Below are 20,555 nucleotides of genomic sequence, written 5' to 3'. Positions count from 1 at the left end.
AAATCAACTGGGTTCAGTGACCTCCTGAGGCAATTAGTTCCACAGTCTAATCACTCATTGTGTGAAAAGGTGTTTTCTTTCATTAGGTTTGAATTTGCTGCCTCTCAATTTCATTGCTTGTCCCCTTGTTCTTGTACTGGGAAAAAGGGAGGAACTCCCAATCTACCATCTCTATTTTACATATATTTTATCTTATCTCCTCTTACCTTTCTAGGGTAAACAACTGCAGTCTATTCATGTGAGAGTTTTTCTGTCCATTTCTGTCCACTCTTGTTGCTCTCCTCTGAAACCCCATTAATTCTGCAATATCCTTTTGGAAATGGGTTGATCAGTATTGTATTGTATTGATCAGTATTGTAGTCAGTATTCCAGATGATGGTGAACTATGGTATTTTTACAAAGGCATAATATTTTCTGTATTATTTTCTACTCTATTCATCCTAACATTAGGCTTGCTTTTTTTGACCGCTGAAATAATATGACTGATGAGATCATAGTCCAAGGAATTATACATGCAGAAAATACCTTATTCTTAACTTTGAATCCTGTATTTAGATTTGGCTTTCACAGTTACCTTAGCTAAACTTAGAATGCACTTCTATTTTTTAAAAAGTGGCTTTGATGTATTTTCTTGAGCATGTTAAAAAAACATTAAGTATGATTAACTAATGTTTGTTTTGCAGAACTTATTTAGTATAGTCCTATTTATTCAAGCTATCAAAGAAAATCAGATATTAAAAATTATCAAGAGCACAAACAATGCTATTAGGCTCTATTGCATTTTGGTTTTAATTATTCATTCTAGCACTGAACTCTCTTGTGGTCAAAAGGAAATGAATATCCTGGTCCCCAATCTTTGTGCGATATTGTTCAATACTGGAAGTCAATCTCGGGTGTTAAGTTTCATGAATGCTTTAGAACATGACCGCTTTCTTTGGACCAGAGAGCAAGTTGCTTTCATCAATTTGGACCTTGTTCTTGTGTCAAACTATAATCAATAGCAGACCTGACCTTCATTCTAGGATATTAAGGTTCACCTAATTACAGACCCTTAGCTTGTGTATAACTACTGCTAGAATAGGTATTTGTCAAATTCGATGTTGAGTTAATCTGAGCCTATTTCAGCAATGCAGCTGGTGGCTAGCTTTGTTTATATCGTTTGGTTTCTCTCTCTTAGTATTTCAAACTGCATCTCAATAATAAATGCAGTAAAATTCTGAGAGAGATACCTTCCTTTTCTTGTAAGACTCCTTGTGATCCCTCCCTTACTGGAACAGACAACAGACATGTCTGAACTACATTGCAAGTGAAAGGCAGTAAGAGTATACTTTTGGGCTATTCAAAGTCTTCCTCCAGCTAAAATGTATGTTAGCAACAAGTGAAATATCTATTTCCCTTACTGTCATAATCGTATCTATCTGACCTCAACAGTTGCTAAATTTTGGTTGATAAGAGTTTCAATGAAAAAAGTTTTAAGTTTGCAATGGGTAATACTGTATTCCCATATTAAATTTTGGATTATGTACCTGTATCATGGATCAATTAAGGACTGGTACAAGTTTACCAAATTAGGGATGCAGTGCTTCAAGAAAACTGAGGTACTACCCAGGCCCTTTGTATTACTATCTGCTCTTTCCTGGGTATTCATCCTTTTATAATCCCTACAAAATGATCTAAACATATTACTGTATGCAGATAGCCTCTTTGGATACATACTCACACAGAGGCTTCACTTACAAGATTTTTCATTTCACAAGCAGTATGCCTAAGTAGATATATTGAAGTACTTTAGACTATCATCGTGGGTGCTTACACCCTATGAAATAATTTCTATTTTGATGTAGAAAACAGTGGGTCCTGTGAGTTACAGGAACCCAATCTTTTCCACATCAAAACAAAGATTAATACTATAGCTATTATAATTCAGGTATACTTCAAATACAGGTATAATTCAGATAAATAGTGTCAACTAGTATACCCCATGTAACAGGGCAAGGACTGTATGTTTGTATAGTGCTTTGCACTAGGCCTCGAATTGGTTGAGACGTCTGTGTGTGACCTTAACAAATGATAATTCTGAAGAGCTTCAACCAATACATTTGATCAATTCTGTTATATGTGATTACAAGGCTGAAAAACAATTCATCTAACCAACTGTTCTCATCTCTATGGCAACAGATCATAACACTGCACAACTAGCTTAACAAGAGTAACATAATATTTCTGTAGCCAATCTTAACAGGAGGTTGGATGGCCAAAATTGTACATATCTGTAAATATATCACAAAAACAGCTGGATTTTTTTTAAAGTTATCTCATACGTAACCAACCACTTTCCAGCGAGTGATTTAGAACATCTGCATAAACCTCTCCTGCTGATTTCCCTACCCCCATTTTTAAAAGAAAGAAAGTGAAAGAAAAAAAATCACATATTGTAAGTTCAATTATAGTAAGAGAAAAACAAATATTTTTTTTCCCTTGCAAGGGTTTTAAAACAAATTCCTAAAAGAAAACCAACAGCTGAAACATGCAAAATATTCTATAGCTTTTTCACAGCTACAATGAAAAAGTTTTTTTAAAAAAAAATCAATTTCCTATAAACTTGACTGACGGATTAATCCCAGTGAGAGTTAAATATTTGTTTTACAGGAAGTTGAGCAGCTTTGAAAAGGAGTTTGTGCAAACCCCATCAGGCCATTTTAGTTTCACTTCACACAGGATTTTTTTTTTTTTTTTTTTTGCCATAACCTATTTTTTTCCACTGCTTATAAATCATTCAAAAAAAAGTCTCAGAGAGGCATGCAGAGGGCTAATCTCCTAAATCAGAAAAAATAAATCAGACGTTCAAGATAGAAAAGATCTATTAAATCATCTATCCCCCTGTAAGTGAAGTATATAGTCCCCAGACAGAGGATGCATCAGGTACAAAGCAGATACTACTCTTCATTTTAGCCAAAACGACAAGATATCGACAAATAGTAATATGCAGTCATTGGATAACCAAGAACATATTATAAAATGAGTAAAATAACATTCTTTTACCAGATCACACTAGAAAGAATGATTAATGTCACGTGAAATAATCTATAACACAATAAGCAATATCTTAAGGACAGGCAAAGATTTTCATAGGCTAATTCTCAAATAGAATCTTGCATTCACACTGGGAAGATCTCACTTTTCAACTGGGAAGATCTGTTCCAATAAATAATTTGAAACCTTACCTCATAACAAAATATGACTCTCTCCAGTGAGATTTAAGTAGAAGCAGATTAAGTACCACCACCCATTCCCAAGACAAAAGACTAAATGTTAAAATAACAGTAACAATACAGACAGTTCAAGCCAAACATTTAATGGTAATGATATGGCGTAATTGTATATTCCAGATAATTGAAAACCTATTTTGCCATAAGGGTTGCATAAATATTTAATTTCCTTACAGTTGAAAGTGATTTCTACAAAAGCCATTTTTAAACCACATGATCAAAGAAAAAAATAAGTTATTTAAAAAAAACCCTGAAATGTAAATGGGCGTAATGAAGACATGGTTTTTCTAGATCTGATGTAGGACTATTTCAGTTTTAATAAGTGCAGATGGGAAGGAGAGGCTGATATGGAATTCCCTGCAGTCACATTCAGTGAAAAGAAATATAAAAATCTGATTTAAACGGAAAAAAAGGAGTAATCATTTTAAGCCCTGTGGCCATTCCAGGTCTAATTTTTAAATTTTATCTGGACTTCACTGAGGTAGGAAATTTTCATTTTTTACACCAAGGCACATGTGACCCGTCCGTGTTCTGATTAGGCGGGGGAGGAGTGGGGAAAGGGAGATATACAAACATATGCTTATTGGAGGGATGGAAAGAGTTTTCACTGATTTCAGAGAATATTCAAAACCAGACCCCTCTGTCCCCCACTTAACCCCACTAGGATTAGTAGCATATGTTTTTAAGAGCTGAAGTGACTAATACAGCGCTCACTCACAACAACAACAACAAATAGTTATTTTTCACCAAAAGAAAGGGATAAAAATAAGCGAGGCCAGTATGGGATGATGTTATTATCATGAAGCATTTAGCTCTTCAAAATACACTTATTAAGCTGAAGCCCTGTACTTGCAGTAAGTACTAAGTATTAATTAGCAGTAGCCTTGGTCCCCTCCTCAGCTTTTGTGATTTTTTTGTCACTGACCCGAGGAAGGTCATCACAAGATTCTTCATTGCATCTAAAACAAAACATCAGTTTCTATTACTCTGCTTAGATTCATGATGTCAATATCCAGCCTCAAATTTTGAGGAAAAAGGATAGTGGCACTGGAAAAAAAAAAAAAAGTAGGCAGAGTCCATTTTTCCAATAATTTCCCCTATGTTCTATCCATTTATCTCCCGCCTCAACTCTCACCATTGACAAGTCCTAGCTCAAATGGCCTGATTTCAGCTCACTCTGGAGCATGTCAGTGGTGCTCAATGGATGGGGGGAGAGAGAGAAAAAGGCTGGGGGAAGACTAATGGGAGGTGCTTCCTACCCCTCTGATGCTTACATGCTACCTCTGCTGTATTCCCAGCTGCTGCCATCCCCTGGAGCAAGGGACTAGAACTCAGAGAGATCACTAAACTTGCCCCTCCTTGCTTCTGTTTTCCTTACTCTTTGGCATTTAGACTACCTGATTAAAGAAACAGCAATGACCATTTTTTAATTTAGTTTCAATTTTAATGTCTTGAAAACACATGCACTGTAGAACAGTAATCTAACAAAGCATTATCAGCAGAAATTCCTGTCTAATCTTTTTTCTCTGCTGTGCTCTGGACAGCTGTTCTATTTATGTCTCATGCTCTTCTATGCTTGCCTGGGTCAGACATCATAGGGTCTCACCCCACCCAAAAACCCTGGTTCTTGTGAGATTTGAAAGGACAGTACACAGCTGGCTCAACAAAGACAGCTAAATAAGCTGAAACTCCAGCATGAGTTTCAGCAAAGATAACAGGCCTTTTTGGAGGCCAAAGAGAGGGAAGGAAGGACCCAAGTCAAACTTTAAATGAAACCTACATATGGTTGAAAATATGGACTAGGGTTCAGATGGGTTTTATCCATCTCTAATTATGTTGACACACAAATGGTTAATGTGTGTCTAGACTTCTTTAAAATAAATATGAACATAAAGCAGGGACTTTTAAAATATACATAAGGTTCATGTTCAGAAAATAATTGAAGCAATGGTTTTAGTAAATTTTCTCACGAATGCTAATTATTCAAGTTTTGGCAAGAATCATCTGTATTTCTCATTAGAAGATACAATAGTTTTTCAACAACAGGATTACCTAATCTTGGTAGAAAATTAATATCTCATACAGCAATTAAGTACAGTACATTTTCCTTTTCATCACTTGTGAACAGTGGATTATTGGCTTTTAAAGAAACAAAATGAGTTGTTCCTTAAAATTAAGTCATTAAGTCTTCTCTGTAAGCCAAATGCACTCTGAAGGGACAGTGTCTGCAAAAGCTTTCTACATAAATATTAACAGAAGGATAATAGATTATCTTAATTTATCTAAAGGCTTGAATATTTCTTAGTTCATAATCCCATTTTACATATAACAAATGGAAATAGAACAGTATCTCTTTACAGCAGTTATATATGATTGTGTTAAGAGTTTTCTGAAATATTGGAATTGTCCATTTATGACTATTTGAAAATCCAAGGGATTTTAAGAAGGCATAAGTACATACTGCAGCTATGACAAGACAATTATTTTTAATAGCAGCTAAAATCAAGCTAAATCAAATTCTAATGAAGAAAGGTAGTTGCCTGTTCACTGCATCAAAATCTAGGGAAATAAAGGGGAGCATAAAAATCTGAATTGTTTGCATAAGCTTTAATTAAAAAATAAAAATCAGGAATGTTAAAGCTGTCCCTTTACTTCTGGTATGCTAAGAGGAGCAGGGAAACACTTGATTTACAAAAAAATTAACATAAATAAATCTGAAATACAGCTGGTAGGCCAGCGTTTGGGCCATGCCAGCCTTTAATATATTCTATTTTAAGAAACCTATCTAGATATTTAAAAGGCACTGATCACCACATTATCTAGAACATGAGTTTTCATGTGACAAACAACTGATGGCATGTTTCAAGCACTTTCTTCTGACTGTGACTTGGTTATTTTTTGTAAACAAACACTTTATTGCCATTTATGAGCATTCTGCTTTCAGAGTACAATTAGAATGTAAACTTTACCAGAGTGCTTATTTTGATGGAGATGCAGGAAAGCAATTTCAAGGATCAGAAAGACAATTTGAAAGTTAGGGAAAGAAAATGTAAATGGGAATTAATCAGCTAACTGCCATTTATTCCTTTGGAAATCTCCTGGGTAATGTTTAAAGTAATAAAGGTAACATTTGGTTATTTGTCAACTTTGTAATGTCCCTGTGAATGGCAAATGTTCACTGAAATTAAATAACTAAGTTAAAGTACACACCAACTCCCCAATTTCTTTCAAAATGTTCCTGAAAAAAAAAAAAAAACCAAGCAAGCAAGCAAGGCAGTACAAAAGCAGTGGCCTGATCCAAAAACCCATAAAAATCCCAGGGAATTTTTCAATCCACTTGAATAGATTTGGGATCAGGCCCAATGACTAAAATATTTATTAGCAAACTAAAGTGAATGAGGGAAATCATTATTAGAACTTCCTTTTTAAATGATAAACTAACAATTAATGCTACAATTTATATTAAAAATGTAAACCTGAGAGTTACGCTTCAGTGAAAATGGACATATTAACTTGGTCTGAAAAACTGATTTATAAAACAAACACTTATTACAGTTGTCACTAAAATAGATTCATTTAATTTGCCTTGCCATGGTATATACTACAAAGCAAACCTGTTTGGTCTATCGCAGCAAACCTTTGTTAGTGCCTGTAGTAATACATTCAAATATAGATATATATGTATGTTACTGTAGAGATATTAAATGTACAGAAGTCAGGAAATTCAAAGTATGATCGCATATTTAATATTTTGCTTTTCTCTGTATAGTGTTAACTTTAATGACTATTTACAGGAAATGAAAAACATGAGCGTTAATACATTTGCTTACTGGGGGGGGGAAAAAGAACCCTCATCAATATGCAAAATGTTTTTCACAAAACATATGTCAAGCCTTTCAACAAGCAAGGGAAAACAGGAACGAACAAGTCCACATCCTCAACTATAACCACTAGTATTTGTAATGTGACACTATATTTATGGTGTCCTTCTGGTGGCCCACAACAATGTTGGTTGCTGGCAAGCAAGAAACCTTGTGTTTAGTTCCTGATCCCTGGGCTCTCTTGGAACATGACAAAGGTGAAGATCTCTGGATATGCAATAGGGTAGAGCAATAGGCTGCTGCTTATACTACCACATGACTAAGTTTATTAGAACTCTGAGGGTTACTGTTCAAGTGATGTGGTATTACGGGCTTGCAGCCGAGGTAGGTGAAGGCAAGTTTCCCCAAAGCCCGACTGATTAGAGCTCCAGACAAACTAGAAACAAATTTGGGGACTAAAGTTAAAGTGAACTGGGGAAGACTGGCATGTAAAGCCTCAAATCTCATCCTGCCTGGGCCTTTAATTCTGTTTCCCATCAATGATCTATTAGGACAGACAAGTCACGGGAAATGCCAGAAACCTGAGTGCCGTTACAGAAAAGCATCAGGTTGAAAGGAAATAGATCTTTATTAAGTATATAGATAATATAGTGTGAGAGTGGGAAGCATTCTAATCTAGTCCCTAAACTTTTTAGGCTTGGTCTAGCCTACAGAGTTAGGTCGATGTAGGGCAGCTTACGTCGACCTAACTTTAAGTGCCTACACTACAATGGTGCTCCTGTCGATGTAAGTTGCCCACTACATCAACTTAACTCCACCTCTGTGAGCACTTAGGTTGATGTCGCTAGGGAGAGGCAGACACTGCGTTACTTATATCACCTGTTGGCTGCCAGCCCCAGGCAGGGCTGACAGCTGGAACCCCCCACGCTGACAGCCCAAGCTGTCAGCCAGGCACCAGGATCACAGCTGGGGACTCCCCCAACCTGGGCGCTGACAACCCGAGTTGTGAGCCCAGTGCATGGCTCAATTTTACAGCAGGGAGCCTACCTACATTCTTGTTAATTTCATGGCTGCTATTATTTCACATTTCATCTGGGGCTGGGCCTGGAGATGAAATGTAAAATAATAGCAGCCGTGAAACTTACAACAATGTCAATTTCACTGCTGGTATGTTCCCAGCTGTGAAATTAAGCCCTGTCCGCCCTGGGCTCACAACTAGGGCTGTCAGTCTAGGGGGTGAGGGGGTTGGGGGGTTGAGGGGGTGAGGGGGTTGGGGGGTTGTGAGCCCCGTGCAGCTGTCAGTGCCCCCACACTCTTGCGGTCAGTGTACCACAATGCCCCACTTCAACTGGTGCATGAGCTCCTGGTGAGGATGTGCACAACCGGCAGAAGGAGGGTAGTGTGGACACCAACAGCCGATTTCATTACTGCAGTGGCTGTAGGTCGACCTATCTTAAGTCAATCTAATTTTGTAGCGTAGACAAGCCCTTACTATAATTAGTAGACAAGCCCTTACTATAATTAGTAAGGACACTACCACGAGTCAAACACATCTTTCTCTTCTAGTTACTGCTGCAGAACATGATCATAAAACATGAAGACAGACAGACATGATTAATGAATGAGATTAAAAAACCACATTTAAATTAAAATTATGGAAACTTCTTTCCACAGATGAAAATGTATACTTTTTAAAATGCTGTCCATCATTTAAAACATAAAAATGAGATAGTCCAAATAGCGATATCAGCTGTAAAAACACTGATTTGCCAAAGGAGAAATTTCTAAACACCACAGCTGTTCAACTTAAATGCTAAGTATATTTCCCCTCCTTCATTCTAGCCTTGAATCCAAAACAAATATTCTACATTAAATTTGAATCGGCTGCCACCTTGTGGTATTCTCTATGGAATATCACATTAGGTTTATTCACTGTAAATTGCCCAATATATGTAAGAACTAGAAACAAAGGAGTGGGATAATATATATTTTTCTCTAGTGCTTATTATTATTATTTGTAATACAGTAGCACCCAGAGACGCTATCAGGACCTCATTTGTGATAGAGAGAGAGAGAGAGAGAGAGAGAGAGAGAGAGAGAGAGAGAGAGATCTCTCACACACACACACACACACACACACACACACACACACACACACACACACACACACACACACACACACACACACACACACGCAGTTCCAGCTGTGTTAGCTAATTAATTATTCCAAGTTATTTTTGGGAGGAGCAGAATTTTGACAGCAGTGCAAGTTTACTATCAAGGACTGTCCCATTGCTAACAGTTTTGTAAAAAAGAATTAAAAACAGAAATTACAAAGGAACGTTTTATAAAAAGTCCTTCATACTCTCAGACTTCAATCAACCCTTTTCTATTGCCCCTCACTGCTAGAAAGTTCTCCTCTCTCTCCTAATAAGGGAAGCGCTTGTGAATTTCTTTAGATCATGTATTATGTCACAGTACCCTCATGCAAGTGGTTCTATTGCTATGACAAAGAAAAGCAAATATCTCTTTCTAGCACTGAGGAAAAAAGGACTGATTGAAGTGCACAAATGCATAAAACTTGTTTTAAATTGTGTGTGAGAGCATATACTTGTGTGAACACCAGCATACAGCTTACAATCTAAAAAAGTTCACATGGGGTTCTACATACAATATTCCAAAACAAGGCTCTTAATGTCTCACTGAGCTACAGCTTTTGAGTGAGCAAGGGGAATGAAAATTATCTGAATGCTGTGATAGTCCTAGCAATGGATCAGTGAGCCTGCTCATGAGTTCTTTAGCTTACGATTGGTACTGGCACCCATAATTATAGTACTGAAGAACCTTCCACGCAAAATAGATTGACAGAGAGGTCCCTAGTGAACTTCATGGAGTGTGTGGTTCTTCTCCCTTTATAAATCCTCTGCTTGGGATAGCTTTATCAGATCTCCTGTAGAAGTTTATTATTCAGCCAGCTTCCCTCAGCTACTAGCTCCTCTGCTCCCATCCCCAATCATCATCAGGCCCGTCTACAAGCCTTCCTTCAATCAGGAAGTAAAGACAGGTTCTGAGAGAAATCTGAGTTCACAGTATGCCCAAACTGATTTTTTCCTCAATATAATACAGGATTTTAATTATCCAAATGAGACGGAAATTTAAAAATTTGTGGGAGGATAAGAATGACATGTAAGAGCAATCCTTGAGATACTACATAAAACAGTTATGCATAAGCTTACAACACATTTTTCTTCATCTCATCCAACTACGATGTTGCTTTTAAAAAGAGCTTCACCACATATAGTTAAAAAGGGGGAAGTTCGTAGCACAACTCAAGTTATTCTTGAGTTTATTTCACAAAAGTGTTTTCTGATAGATTGCTATGACTGTATCTGAGAAATTATACCATTAAATATCCCCCAAGACCTAAGCTGAAGCATAAAGATCTCATGAACTGTAACAATTTGCATTAGTTAAAATATTCACTGTTACTCCTAGTGGCAGGGGATATCACTGAAAGTTTTAAATGGATCCAAGCCTTCCTAAATGATTTACTTCCTTTCTAAACTGTGAGAATAATCCTACAATGTTAGAAGATGTTAAAAAGCCAGATCAAAGTTGCTGAGTAGCTTCTTATCATTTGACCAAAAAATACCTTGCTCTGAAGTTGCTGTGTTTTCCACTGGCAGCTCATCGTCATGGCACCTTTTCTCTGAAGCAGGCAGTGCAAAGAGGCTTCCAGAGGCCCAGGAGATCCCACTAGTAACACCTTCTTTCCATCTATGGATCTAACTATTGGACAAGAAAAGCCATCAGTCACTCTAACCGACTACTGCAGTAACAGACATTCACTACTAAACTTCATTGGCTCATGGAGCTGGCCCACAGATGTCCATTTAAGTGAACTTTTTTTGTTGTTGCCATTTTTCCTTACTAGGAGACAAGACTTTCAATTACAAGAAACCCTATAAGATGGCTCCATGCACCAGTAGATTTCTGATCATTGTGATGTTGAAGATGTCATACACTTGTCTCTGGAAGAACTAACACAAAGGTAGGTTCCAATTTGTTCATCTGAGAAGTGACAATCCTACCCTGATTAGTGTGAACATTCAATACATATTGCTGAATTAAATGGAATCTGGGTTTATTTGCATAGTCCTTTATCCAGTTGTAACCAGATACTTCACTATGTTATTTAAAATTCACCTATTTTTAAAGGACACTTGCCTCCACAATTCAGAAGTGCAACGGGATAAAGGTGTATTTCTGAATGATTGTTGTAATTGATTTAAGCCAGTACAATAACAATATCTTTACAAAAGCTGTAAAAAACCCAAATTTTTGGGTTGCTTACAGGTAAAGTCATCTGCGATTTCAATGTTACTAAATATACAGTGTAGTCCAAAACAAAAGATCCATTTATTATCCATAGGAAAATCTTGATTTGCCCAAATTTTTGTATTCTCCAAAATTCATCTTCGATATCAAGATGTCAAAACAATTCCGTTTTTATAGAAGTTTCAGGTATTTCTGGAGACCTTAGTAAAATGGATTTGCCTGTAGTAGCAACCAAGCCAATAATACGTGGGACAAAAGCCACTCCTAGAAACAGATTTCTAGTTCTGAATTTAGATCCTGCTGAGGTTCTCCATCAAAGAGAAGGAAGCGAGGACCTGTTATTTCAAATGCAAAATTAAGCCAGAAAAACTGTGAGGCTGTGTTTGTAGTAAAAAAGCCGTAAGAAGCAAAACAAAACAAAAGTTTTGCTTTACAGTTCATCTCAATGTATATACAATGTAAATGTTCCTGTACAGCTATGATAGTCACTGGGACCATAGTCTTCATGTTTTTTTTTAAATAAAAGAAAACAAAAAATAAGTCAAATGGGTGTTTGTAGGGTTTAACTTTTTACTATGGCTTTGCAGGTGGCAAATCCACTATAGTGTATTGAATTTACATGTTCTTACTTTGTGTATATCAGAAAAAAGGATGAAGAAATACATAACACGAGTTATGTATCACAAAAACAGAAAATATTAAGGAAAGATTTCATTACCAAAGATCTTATAAAGGATCTTACAAATCATCAGGAATACTAAAACTTGTACTTGGCAACATTAGAAATAAAATGACACAAGATGGACATACCTAGTTTTTCAAGAAGCTCCATCACAGCGCTGGCAGTGGGAGAAACTGAACAGTTGTAAGCATCTCCACGCACCAGCTGTCCCAGGTTTATATATGACACTCTATCAAGAAAAAACATGGAAACACGTAAAACAATGTGTGATATATTATTTTAATTAAGAGCTTGTCATGTGGTTACCTCCTATCTGTATTAAAATACAGACTAGATGGCTCATAGAAGTAGTAATAGTATATCGTTATTCGATTTTAATCTCTAAACTGCTGTATCTAGCACTACTCCTAAGAGTTTAGGATTCAAATAAACAGAGAACCATTAGGATACAAAAAAGAAGGGGAACGAAGTCTAAAAGAAATAAAATGAGTCTAAGATAATTTGTGACATGTTCAAGTAGAATCTGAGGGAAAGGAGGAGAGGAGGAAAAACAGATACCGAAACATCTGTCAGAGATGGGTGGAAAGTTATGTGCAAGCAGTGGGGGTTTTAAGAGGGGTTTGGAAGTACTCAGGATGTCTGACACATAGGAAGGAATATTATTCCAGAGGTTGGAGCAGTATGAGAAAAGGCAAGAGTGGAAGGAGGAAACAAAATGGAAGGTCAGCCCAGGGAAGCTGCTGTAATTTAGACAGGACCCTAGGGCTGTCTAAATTATGCCAGGTCCCTAACAGTCCCTGGAGCAATTCAGGATTGAGTGGGAGGGTACAAACATGGCTTAAAACTATCTTAGACCCCCAGTCTTCATTAGAGGTTTAGCCAAGACTCTCACCCTGGAGCATCTTAAAAAATGTATTCAGTGAAATTAGTAAGAATGACAACCACACAGGACTGGAATACCTTAACCGAATGAAAAGAATAAAATCGGAATGTGGGTTTTGTTGCTTTTAAGTACACTACTTCTCAGGCTTACAGTTTGTAAAGACTAAAGCACAATACTATCAGAATGACTTAGACACAGTTTGCTTGATTTTATAATCTTTTGTCCACATTTAATGATACTGTTAAACAAAGTGACTGAGGAATCCATTAGTGAAAAGCAATGGAGAAAGTAGATTTTAGAGCCATAAAACTTGTTTCTGCTGACTACCTCTCATTACTTAGCTTACCCATCCACATCCTTCTCTGGTTTTACTGCATTTAATATTTTGCTGCTGTATGCATTTTCAGAGAGGTGAAGGGCAATGCCGTGAACGGTAGGATCTTCATTGAGTCTCAAGATTTCACCAATAATCTAGGATGTTAATAAAATGCTTTAGAAGACAAAAAAAATCAGAAGTAGAACATTGTGAAATAAAAATGGATTGTAGCTGTCCATCTCAGCTCCAAATCAAGGTACCACTAGCCTCCTAGTCTAAAAGGTCACAATCCACTGTCCTCTGACTCTTTGCTCACATCCACGCAGTGATCAAATCCTGTCAGTTCTTGTTCTGACACCTCTAAAATCCATTCTTACTCCCTATCACCAAAACCTTTGTCCTGCAATCTTCCCATATATGTCACAATCCACCTGCAATCTCCCACTTGATCACTTCTACACGTCGTTCAAAATGTAGTGCAGAAAAAGATATTCTAAACACAAATTCATTTGAACTAACTCTTCTCCTTCTCCAGTCTTCTTGATGTTCTAGAATTTATCATTGTGGGATGTCACATGTTTTACTGAGATGGCCCCAGGTAAATCATGATATTCCTGTCTATGGCATGTTTAAAAAGAATTAATAGAAAGTGTTGAAAACTATGTCACAGACAAAAGACCAAGACACACCCATCCCTGGGCCGTCAGAGTTTTCATAATAATGGCCTAGAATTTTGCATGCTGGAATGACAACATCAAATTTGTCAGAGAAGTTGGTAGGACCTAGAAATAGCAGATGGTAAAAAAAATAGTTTTTATATCTATATCTATCTATGTGATGCATGCCCATACACTCCTAATTCAAGTGGATTCCAATACACTTCTATGATTGTTTGTTGTCTAGTTTTAACTTCTTTTATCCCCTCCAATTTATTTTCTATTTTAAATGATAAAGGGGAAAAACATGTTTGCTCTTGCTTCAATCTTCTGTTGTTCCTTTAGGTCTAATATATTATGAATTAAACCACTAAGTTTTCTTTGTAAGCATTTTGTAATGTCAGCATTTTATTGACATTTCATAGTGCTCATTGTGGTGTGACATTCTTCCATGTATTAGGATCCTCAATATTAAGAGGATTTGGTCTTTTACAATGCAGAATCTTAGCAAAAGCTTGACATTATAACGGCTCCAAAGAACCCATTCAGAAGTAAAGCCACAGTTTAAATAAATGTAGTTTTGGACAGCATCCATCTAACCAAAAACATAACATTTATTACAATAAAAGAGCACTTAACTGAGCACAAGAGGAGGATTTTTTTTTAAAACTTGAGTACCTTGTTTCATGTTGTTTTTCAAAATATCAAGATCCTAGTATACTTTAATATTTCAAAATTGTTTTTTAAAAACAAATTAGGTTTTGGTAAGAACAAAAAAAATGTAAACACCTGTTTTTGGAACTCTGTGTGTTTGGTTTTTAAATTTGGGTAGAGTGAATACATGGAGAATGTGATAAACCAGAAACAAGAGAGAAAATAGTTTACAATGGAAAAACATCCTAGAAGAATTAAAATGACTGAATGTGAAGTTTGAGTCTGATTTAATAGCCAATTGAACTTTTTTTTTGTGCTCACCTGGTGCAAATGTTGTTCTTCACCGAACAAAAGATAACCTATGTATATATGAATAACTGCACTGATATCTAGTGCAGGAGGTAACTTTTGGCACTAGGAAAAAGGTTTTATCTTCCCTTATTATGAAATGTTTAACTTGATAATCTAAAACGGCCAAACAACAGATAAGTTATACAGCCATATACTCTTAAACAGCACGAGAAGCACAAGAGTTGGGCCCAAACCAAAACAAGAGGCCCAGCTATTTCCAGACTTGGTAAGTGTTTATAAAATGTCAATACTGATCTAGATCTAAGTTCAGATTTCAAACAGCTTCCATCTTTAAAACTGGTTGTACTAATATTCCAGACAAAAAACACTCCCAATCCTTAACATGCTCCAGATCTAAATTTTGTGTCTGAGTCCTTCTCTTAAAAAATATCTATATACATCTATATCTATCTATCGTAATACAGTCCATTTTCCTGTGGCTTCAAAAATTAAAATGTATAAACAAATTCTATATATTCCCTTTTGAAAAAAGTTAACTAGCACACACTTCTTCATGAGCTAAGCTGTATCTTTGTGTGTCACAGATTCAAAGAAAATTTACTACAAAGTTGTGTAATTTCACATTTATTTTAGCTCATATTTATATTGGAAAGTGAGGCTAGCACTAGCTTGTGAAAATTACCTTAAAAATAAATTTTAAATAGCTTTAATAAACCCTGGCTTTTTAAAAATTATTTAAATTGTATGTATATATAAAAAACTCCTAGTGCAGTGGGTTTTCAACCTTTCTTAATTTGTGGACCCCTTTGGAAATTTTAGACAGTCTGCAGACCCCCAGAAGTCTGCAGACCACAGATAGAAAACCACTGTTCTATGGTAACAAAAACCTTTAGTGGACCTCTAAGAAATAGTCTGCAGACTCCCAGGGGTCCACAGACCACAGGTTGAAAATCACTATCCTAGTGCACAGAATCCTAATAGGTCTCACACTCACTCAGTCAGGAGATCTACATTCTATTCCAGACTCTGCCATGAACCTGCTGTGTGACACTGGGCAAGTCTTTTAACCTCTCTGTGACTCAGTTTCTCCATCTGTGAAATGGAGATAATGATGCTTACTGGTCTTTTTAAAACAGCTGGAAGTTCTAATGAAGAAAAGCATTATACAAGTGCTAAATTTTGTTAATTATTATTAAAACTTGATCATTGTGACATGCTCAATAATACTCCATATGACTATCCTACACTTCTAGTTTTTTTACTTTTACTTTGCACTTTTGAAGTATATTTCATCCAAGACACTCAAAGCCTATAATCAGATAAGCCTCTCAGCATTTCTGTGATCCAAGGCTACATAATCCCCATTTCACAGATGGGAAAATGAGGCACAAAGACTAAAAGACTTTTCCAAGGTCACACAGGACATCTACAGCAGAGCCAAGAAGAGAACCCACATTTTTCAACTTCTAATGTAATGCTTCAGTCAGAAGACAATTTGAAGTGGAGCATGAAAGTGGTATGGTACTAGATGAACTTGTGTGAAGGATGGGCGCTGATCTGTAATAATTTACATATACTGTATGTGACCTGGCTATTGGGACAGTATGGCTATATTGGGTTACTGAAATGTTTATTGTATGCATATGATGGATTAGTTTAATAACAGGGCTGTTAAGGAACAAGCTGGAAGACAACACAATGACTCCTGATAAGCAACCTCCCAGTAAATGTGGCAGGGATCACTGGAAGAAAGTGCCTAAGCTTTTAACTGGGAAGATGCTACTTCCAGGCTTCAGACATAGTTACAACATCTGTGACAGACTGATGCAGATTCTGCTGAAGGATCTTAAAAAGCAAAACCTACCTGACCTTCTACCCCAGAGGTAGAAGCCTTGAGTAAGAGCAACATGGTGCAGACCTTTTGTTATGTAAAATCCCCTCTCTCTTATGCTTTTGTTCCTGATGGTAAGATTTAACTGTATTCTGGTGTGAGAAAGCTGTCTGGGCACTGTATTAACCACTGGTCACAGCTCTCAAAGGGAAGACTTGCAGGTGATACACTTAGTTGGGCCTGCTGAATAATCATGGTTAATACACAGGAGGCTGAAGCCTGGTGCCCGGTCCTAGAGTGGGAGAAATGCAGGATTCCACCCCAGACAGGTGAAGGTAAGAAGCCTATCACCTGACAGGGGGCACTCAGAGTGATCAGAAAAGGGGACAAAGATATAGCTAGCTAAAATATAGGGGTCCCTATTGTTTAAAAAAAAATATTTTCCCAGCATACAAGAATTTCTCTGCAGTGAGTTGTAATAACAAGACCACCTGAAAACAGAACATATATCCTTATTTTCTATTAAAATATATAATTCACAAGATAAATGAAGTTTAGAATTTTTTTAAAATTTGGGGCTATTGCTAAAACATTGGGCAGTATACAAGCAAAACAGAACCCTAATAAGCAAAAAAATAGAAAGAACATACATGTGCAAAAGTACCATTATTAAAAATAAACCCATCCTGAATAAGACAAATTCACATCTGGAGTCTCAAAATAACCGGATTCTGTGCAAATTTATGGATGAAAGAAAGAGCTGCTACTGCTGTTTACCTCCATGGTTGACTGAATTCCTACTCAATGCATGAGTTCACAATGGCAGAGGCTATGATTTCATATCCACACATTTTTACCTGCTTCTGGGTTGTGTTACTCAACAGATGAGGTTCCCATTCATTATAAACACAGCAAAGCCTATCTTGATTGCTGTTTGAAAAGGTCTGGTTTTCTTAAATGAGTAACAGATTCAATGCATCATTTACAGCAGTGCTGCACCAAAAATATTAAATTAGAGATCCATAACAACCGCTAGGTTGAGATAGAAAAATCTGTATTAGAAGGGATCTGTTTATGTAAGAGCGAATAGTTACAGAAAAGACATTTGGAAAAATTATTCTTGTGATTTTAGTAATGTAAAATATAGTAAAATTCTGAAATTAATAACATCTATGAAACAAAATAGCATATGAAACCTATATTTTTGTTGTGCTTTGCAAGCAGGCGGGTATGAAGGGTCTGGATGAATGCATTAGATACTGTACACCCTGAAGTTCCCAAGCATAATGAGATGAGGAGAGGACAGTGCGACAGCCTTAACTCTGAAATCCCTTTTTATTTTTAAATTCATGTGGCCCTTTCACAATATCAATAAGAGTTCTGAATTTAATACAGACAGGCCCAAATCCTGACCTCAGTTACATTAGTTCAGTGCCTCTGACATAACTGTGCAACAAGGGTGAGAATTTGGTCCTCTGTGTCTTAGTATTACCAAATGAAGGAATTTATAACTGCCACTTTTAACATTACCTGTGGCGGTGATGTAAACAGCCAGTATCAAACATATTTAAAATAATTCTAAAAACAATATATTCAGTTTAGAAGTTTCCTTGGCTAAAACCTGGCCTGATACAGTGAAGACCAAGGAGTATGTATATTCTGGAGAGCGTAGAGGGAACAGAAACTGCAAGAGACAGGATATCAAGTGAGGATCCCAGTCCTGAAAACTCTCTGTGTGCAGAATTTCCAGTGACTTCAACAGAAGTTCCACACATGGAGTGCTTGCAAGATTATGCCCATGAAAATCTTTAATCTGTTCTTATGGTTAAGGCACTAAACTGAGAACCAGGGGATCCAAGTTCTGTTTTCTGCTCTGACATGTCCTGTGAGAAACGTATGTGTAAAGTGGGTATAATACTTGCCTACTTACACAGGAGTGCTATGTATGAGTGTACATTTATGTAATGTATGCGAGGTGCTCAGAGGATTCAATGGTGATGAATGCCATAAATATAAATTTTTAAAATTTCCATTTGGTGTTGTAAGTAAAGTGTAAAAAAAAGATTCTCACAAAGTGCTACAGTTACCTCATGTTCACTGCTACCTTGAGGGAGGCAAATGTGAACAACATGCAGACCAATCTGCCAAGAGAAAAAAAATATTTCAAGTTACTACAACAGTCAGAGAGCTCACAATTAAATTCAGCTACGTCTCCTAATCCTCACCTCTTCAGCAAAGTTCTTGTTTATTTCTTGCACTAAATCTTCATCATATGCCTTAAGGGGTCCAAAAAAAAGACAATGTTAAGTAATCTAAGGACAGAATTCAGTACCAAAGAGAATTTTATGATTATATCCTAAGAAAAATTGTGTGCACTCTGATACATAGATCTACAGAAGGAAGATGCAGTGCAAACATTTCTCTCTTTCAGTAATAAAAGGAGGTTAAAGCTGCCCTTCTGTAGGAATCTGACAGAAGGCCACCCTGGGTCATTTATCTTGGTTTGGTATGTAGAAATATATGTTGGTCCTGGCCCACTCTGACACGTAAGAGCTAGATGTTTTCCCTAATTTAAACAAATTTGTTTAGTTTTTAGAAAAAGTGCCAGTCCAACAATATTTGAAAGTGAAGTTTTCTGTGCATCCCTATAATAGGTAAAGCACAGTCAACGGCAATAAAACAATTCTCTACATACTACCCCCCAAATATGCCATAACTCAAATCTTTTGCATCTCTACTGAATGTGACGTGAACCACTAACTACTGGGAACTGGACTAAAGTCAACAACTCTTTTCACAGAGTCCATCAGAAATTTTATCTTATGGTAATGGTTTTTAGTGACTATTGATCTGGGACAGATTTGAACCAATGACTTAGAAGTAAAAGGATCTGCATCCCATTCACTATCCCTCTAGTGACTGTAATTTGGGCATTTTAATAACTCAGTACAATGGATTATTACACATTTTTCAGAAGCATTAGTTCTGACAAGGGAAATTGGTTTCATGTGGAACCTAAAGAGAGTTATCCCATGACTTTCTATGGAAACCAGCCATGTATATTTCAAAGACAGCAACTTGGATGGGAGGGCTCTAAGATTTGACAGTAAAGTCAGCTGTTGATCACTCACAAGATGCTTAAAAAGCCAAACTTATTGCTACTTAAAAAAATTATCAATAATACTTTGTACATATATAACATTTATTATTAGATCTCACTCTAGAGCTCATAAGTAGTTGACTAGGAAACACCAATCAGTACAAGTGCCTTTCTATTAAAGACTTTTCTGCTTCTCTATGAAAATAAGAAGAAACAATCCTTTAGTGACAAACAAATATTTTACCTGTACAATGGCAAGCGTTGGCTTAAAAGTAGGGTGTCCTCTCCGTAAGGAGGTCAGGACTTTCTTTGAACTCTGAATGATTTCACTGCAACACAACAGTAACATAGTATCAATGTTTGTTACACAATTACTGAAAAGTTGTTCTCATTAATTTTCCATAGGATTTCAGTGAGCAAATTCAGAATTATTGAATAAGCATTAAGCACATTCAAAGGTTTTCATTTTCAAGGCAATGTATATATATATTAACAAATATGGTAACATTTGGCAGCTAAGTACAGTAAAATTGAAGTAGCAAATCCAGCCACTATGGCTTCATTTTTAACTTGCATTTATCATGGCTCCAACATGCCCAGGCATTTAGATTCTGTACCTCTAATTATTACACAAGGCTTGAAAAATTCACTCACCAGGGCGCAGGATACTTTATTAGCTAGAGGGGAGCGGTA

The 20,555-nt window shown here is 36.6% G+C and overlaps 1 protein-coding gene across 1 annotated transcript in view; it reads right to left on the bottom strand.

Annotated features, from left to right (window-relative positions):
• The window catches only part of MTHFD1L (methylenetetrahydrofolate dehydrogenase (NADP+ dependent) 1 like), a 229,645-nt gene that overhangs the window by 207,292 nt on the left and 1,798 nt on the right, over window positions 1–20,555 (bottom strand). The window contains exons 2-7 of the mRNA XM_067542406.1: window positions 20,107–20,191; window positions 18,988–19,038; window positions 18,850–18,903; window positions 13,340–13,464; window positions 12,239–12,339; window positions 10,743–10,879 (exon numbers count right to left, since the gene is read on the bottom strand). Coding sequence (XP_067398507.1) covers window positions 10,743–10,879; window positions 12,239–12,339; window positions 13,340–13,464; window positions 18,850–18,903; window positions 18,988–19,038; window positions 20,107–20,191 — 553 coding nt within the window. The remainder of the gene's footprint in view (window positions 1–10,742; window positions 10,880–12,238; window positions 12,340–13,339; window positions 13,465–18,849; window positions 18,904–18,987; window positions 19,039–20,106; window positions 20,192–20,555) is intronic.

This window comes from Emydura macquarii, unplaced genomic scaffold (genome assembly GCF_026122565.2).
Source record: "Emydura macquarii macquarii isolate MOO-44397 ecotype Brisbane River unplaced genomic scaffold, CSIRO-AGI_Emac_v2 contig_705, whole genome shotgun sequence".
NCBI classification, from domain to species: Eukaryota; Metazoa; Chordata; order Testudines; family Chelidae; genus Emydura; species Emydura macquarii.
This window is presented reverse-complemented; position numbering and strand designations above follow the sequence as displayed.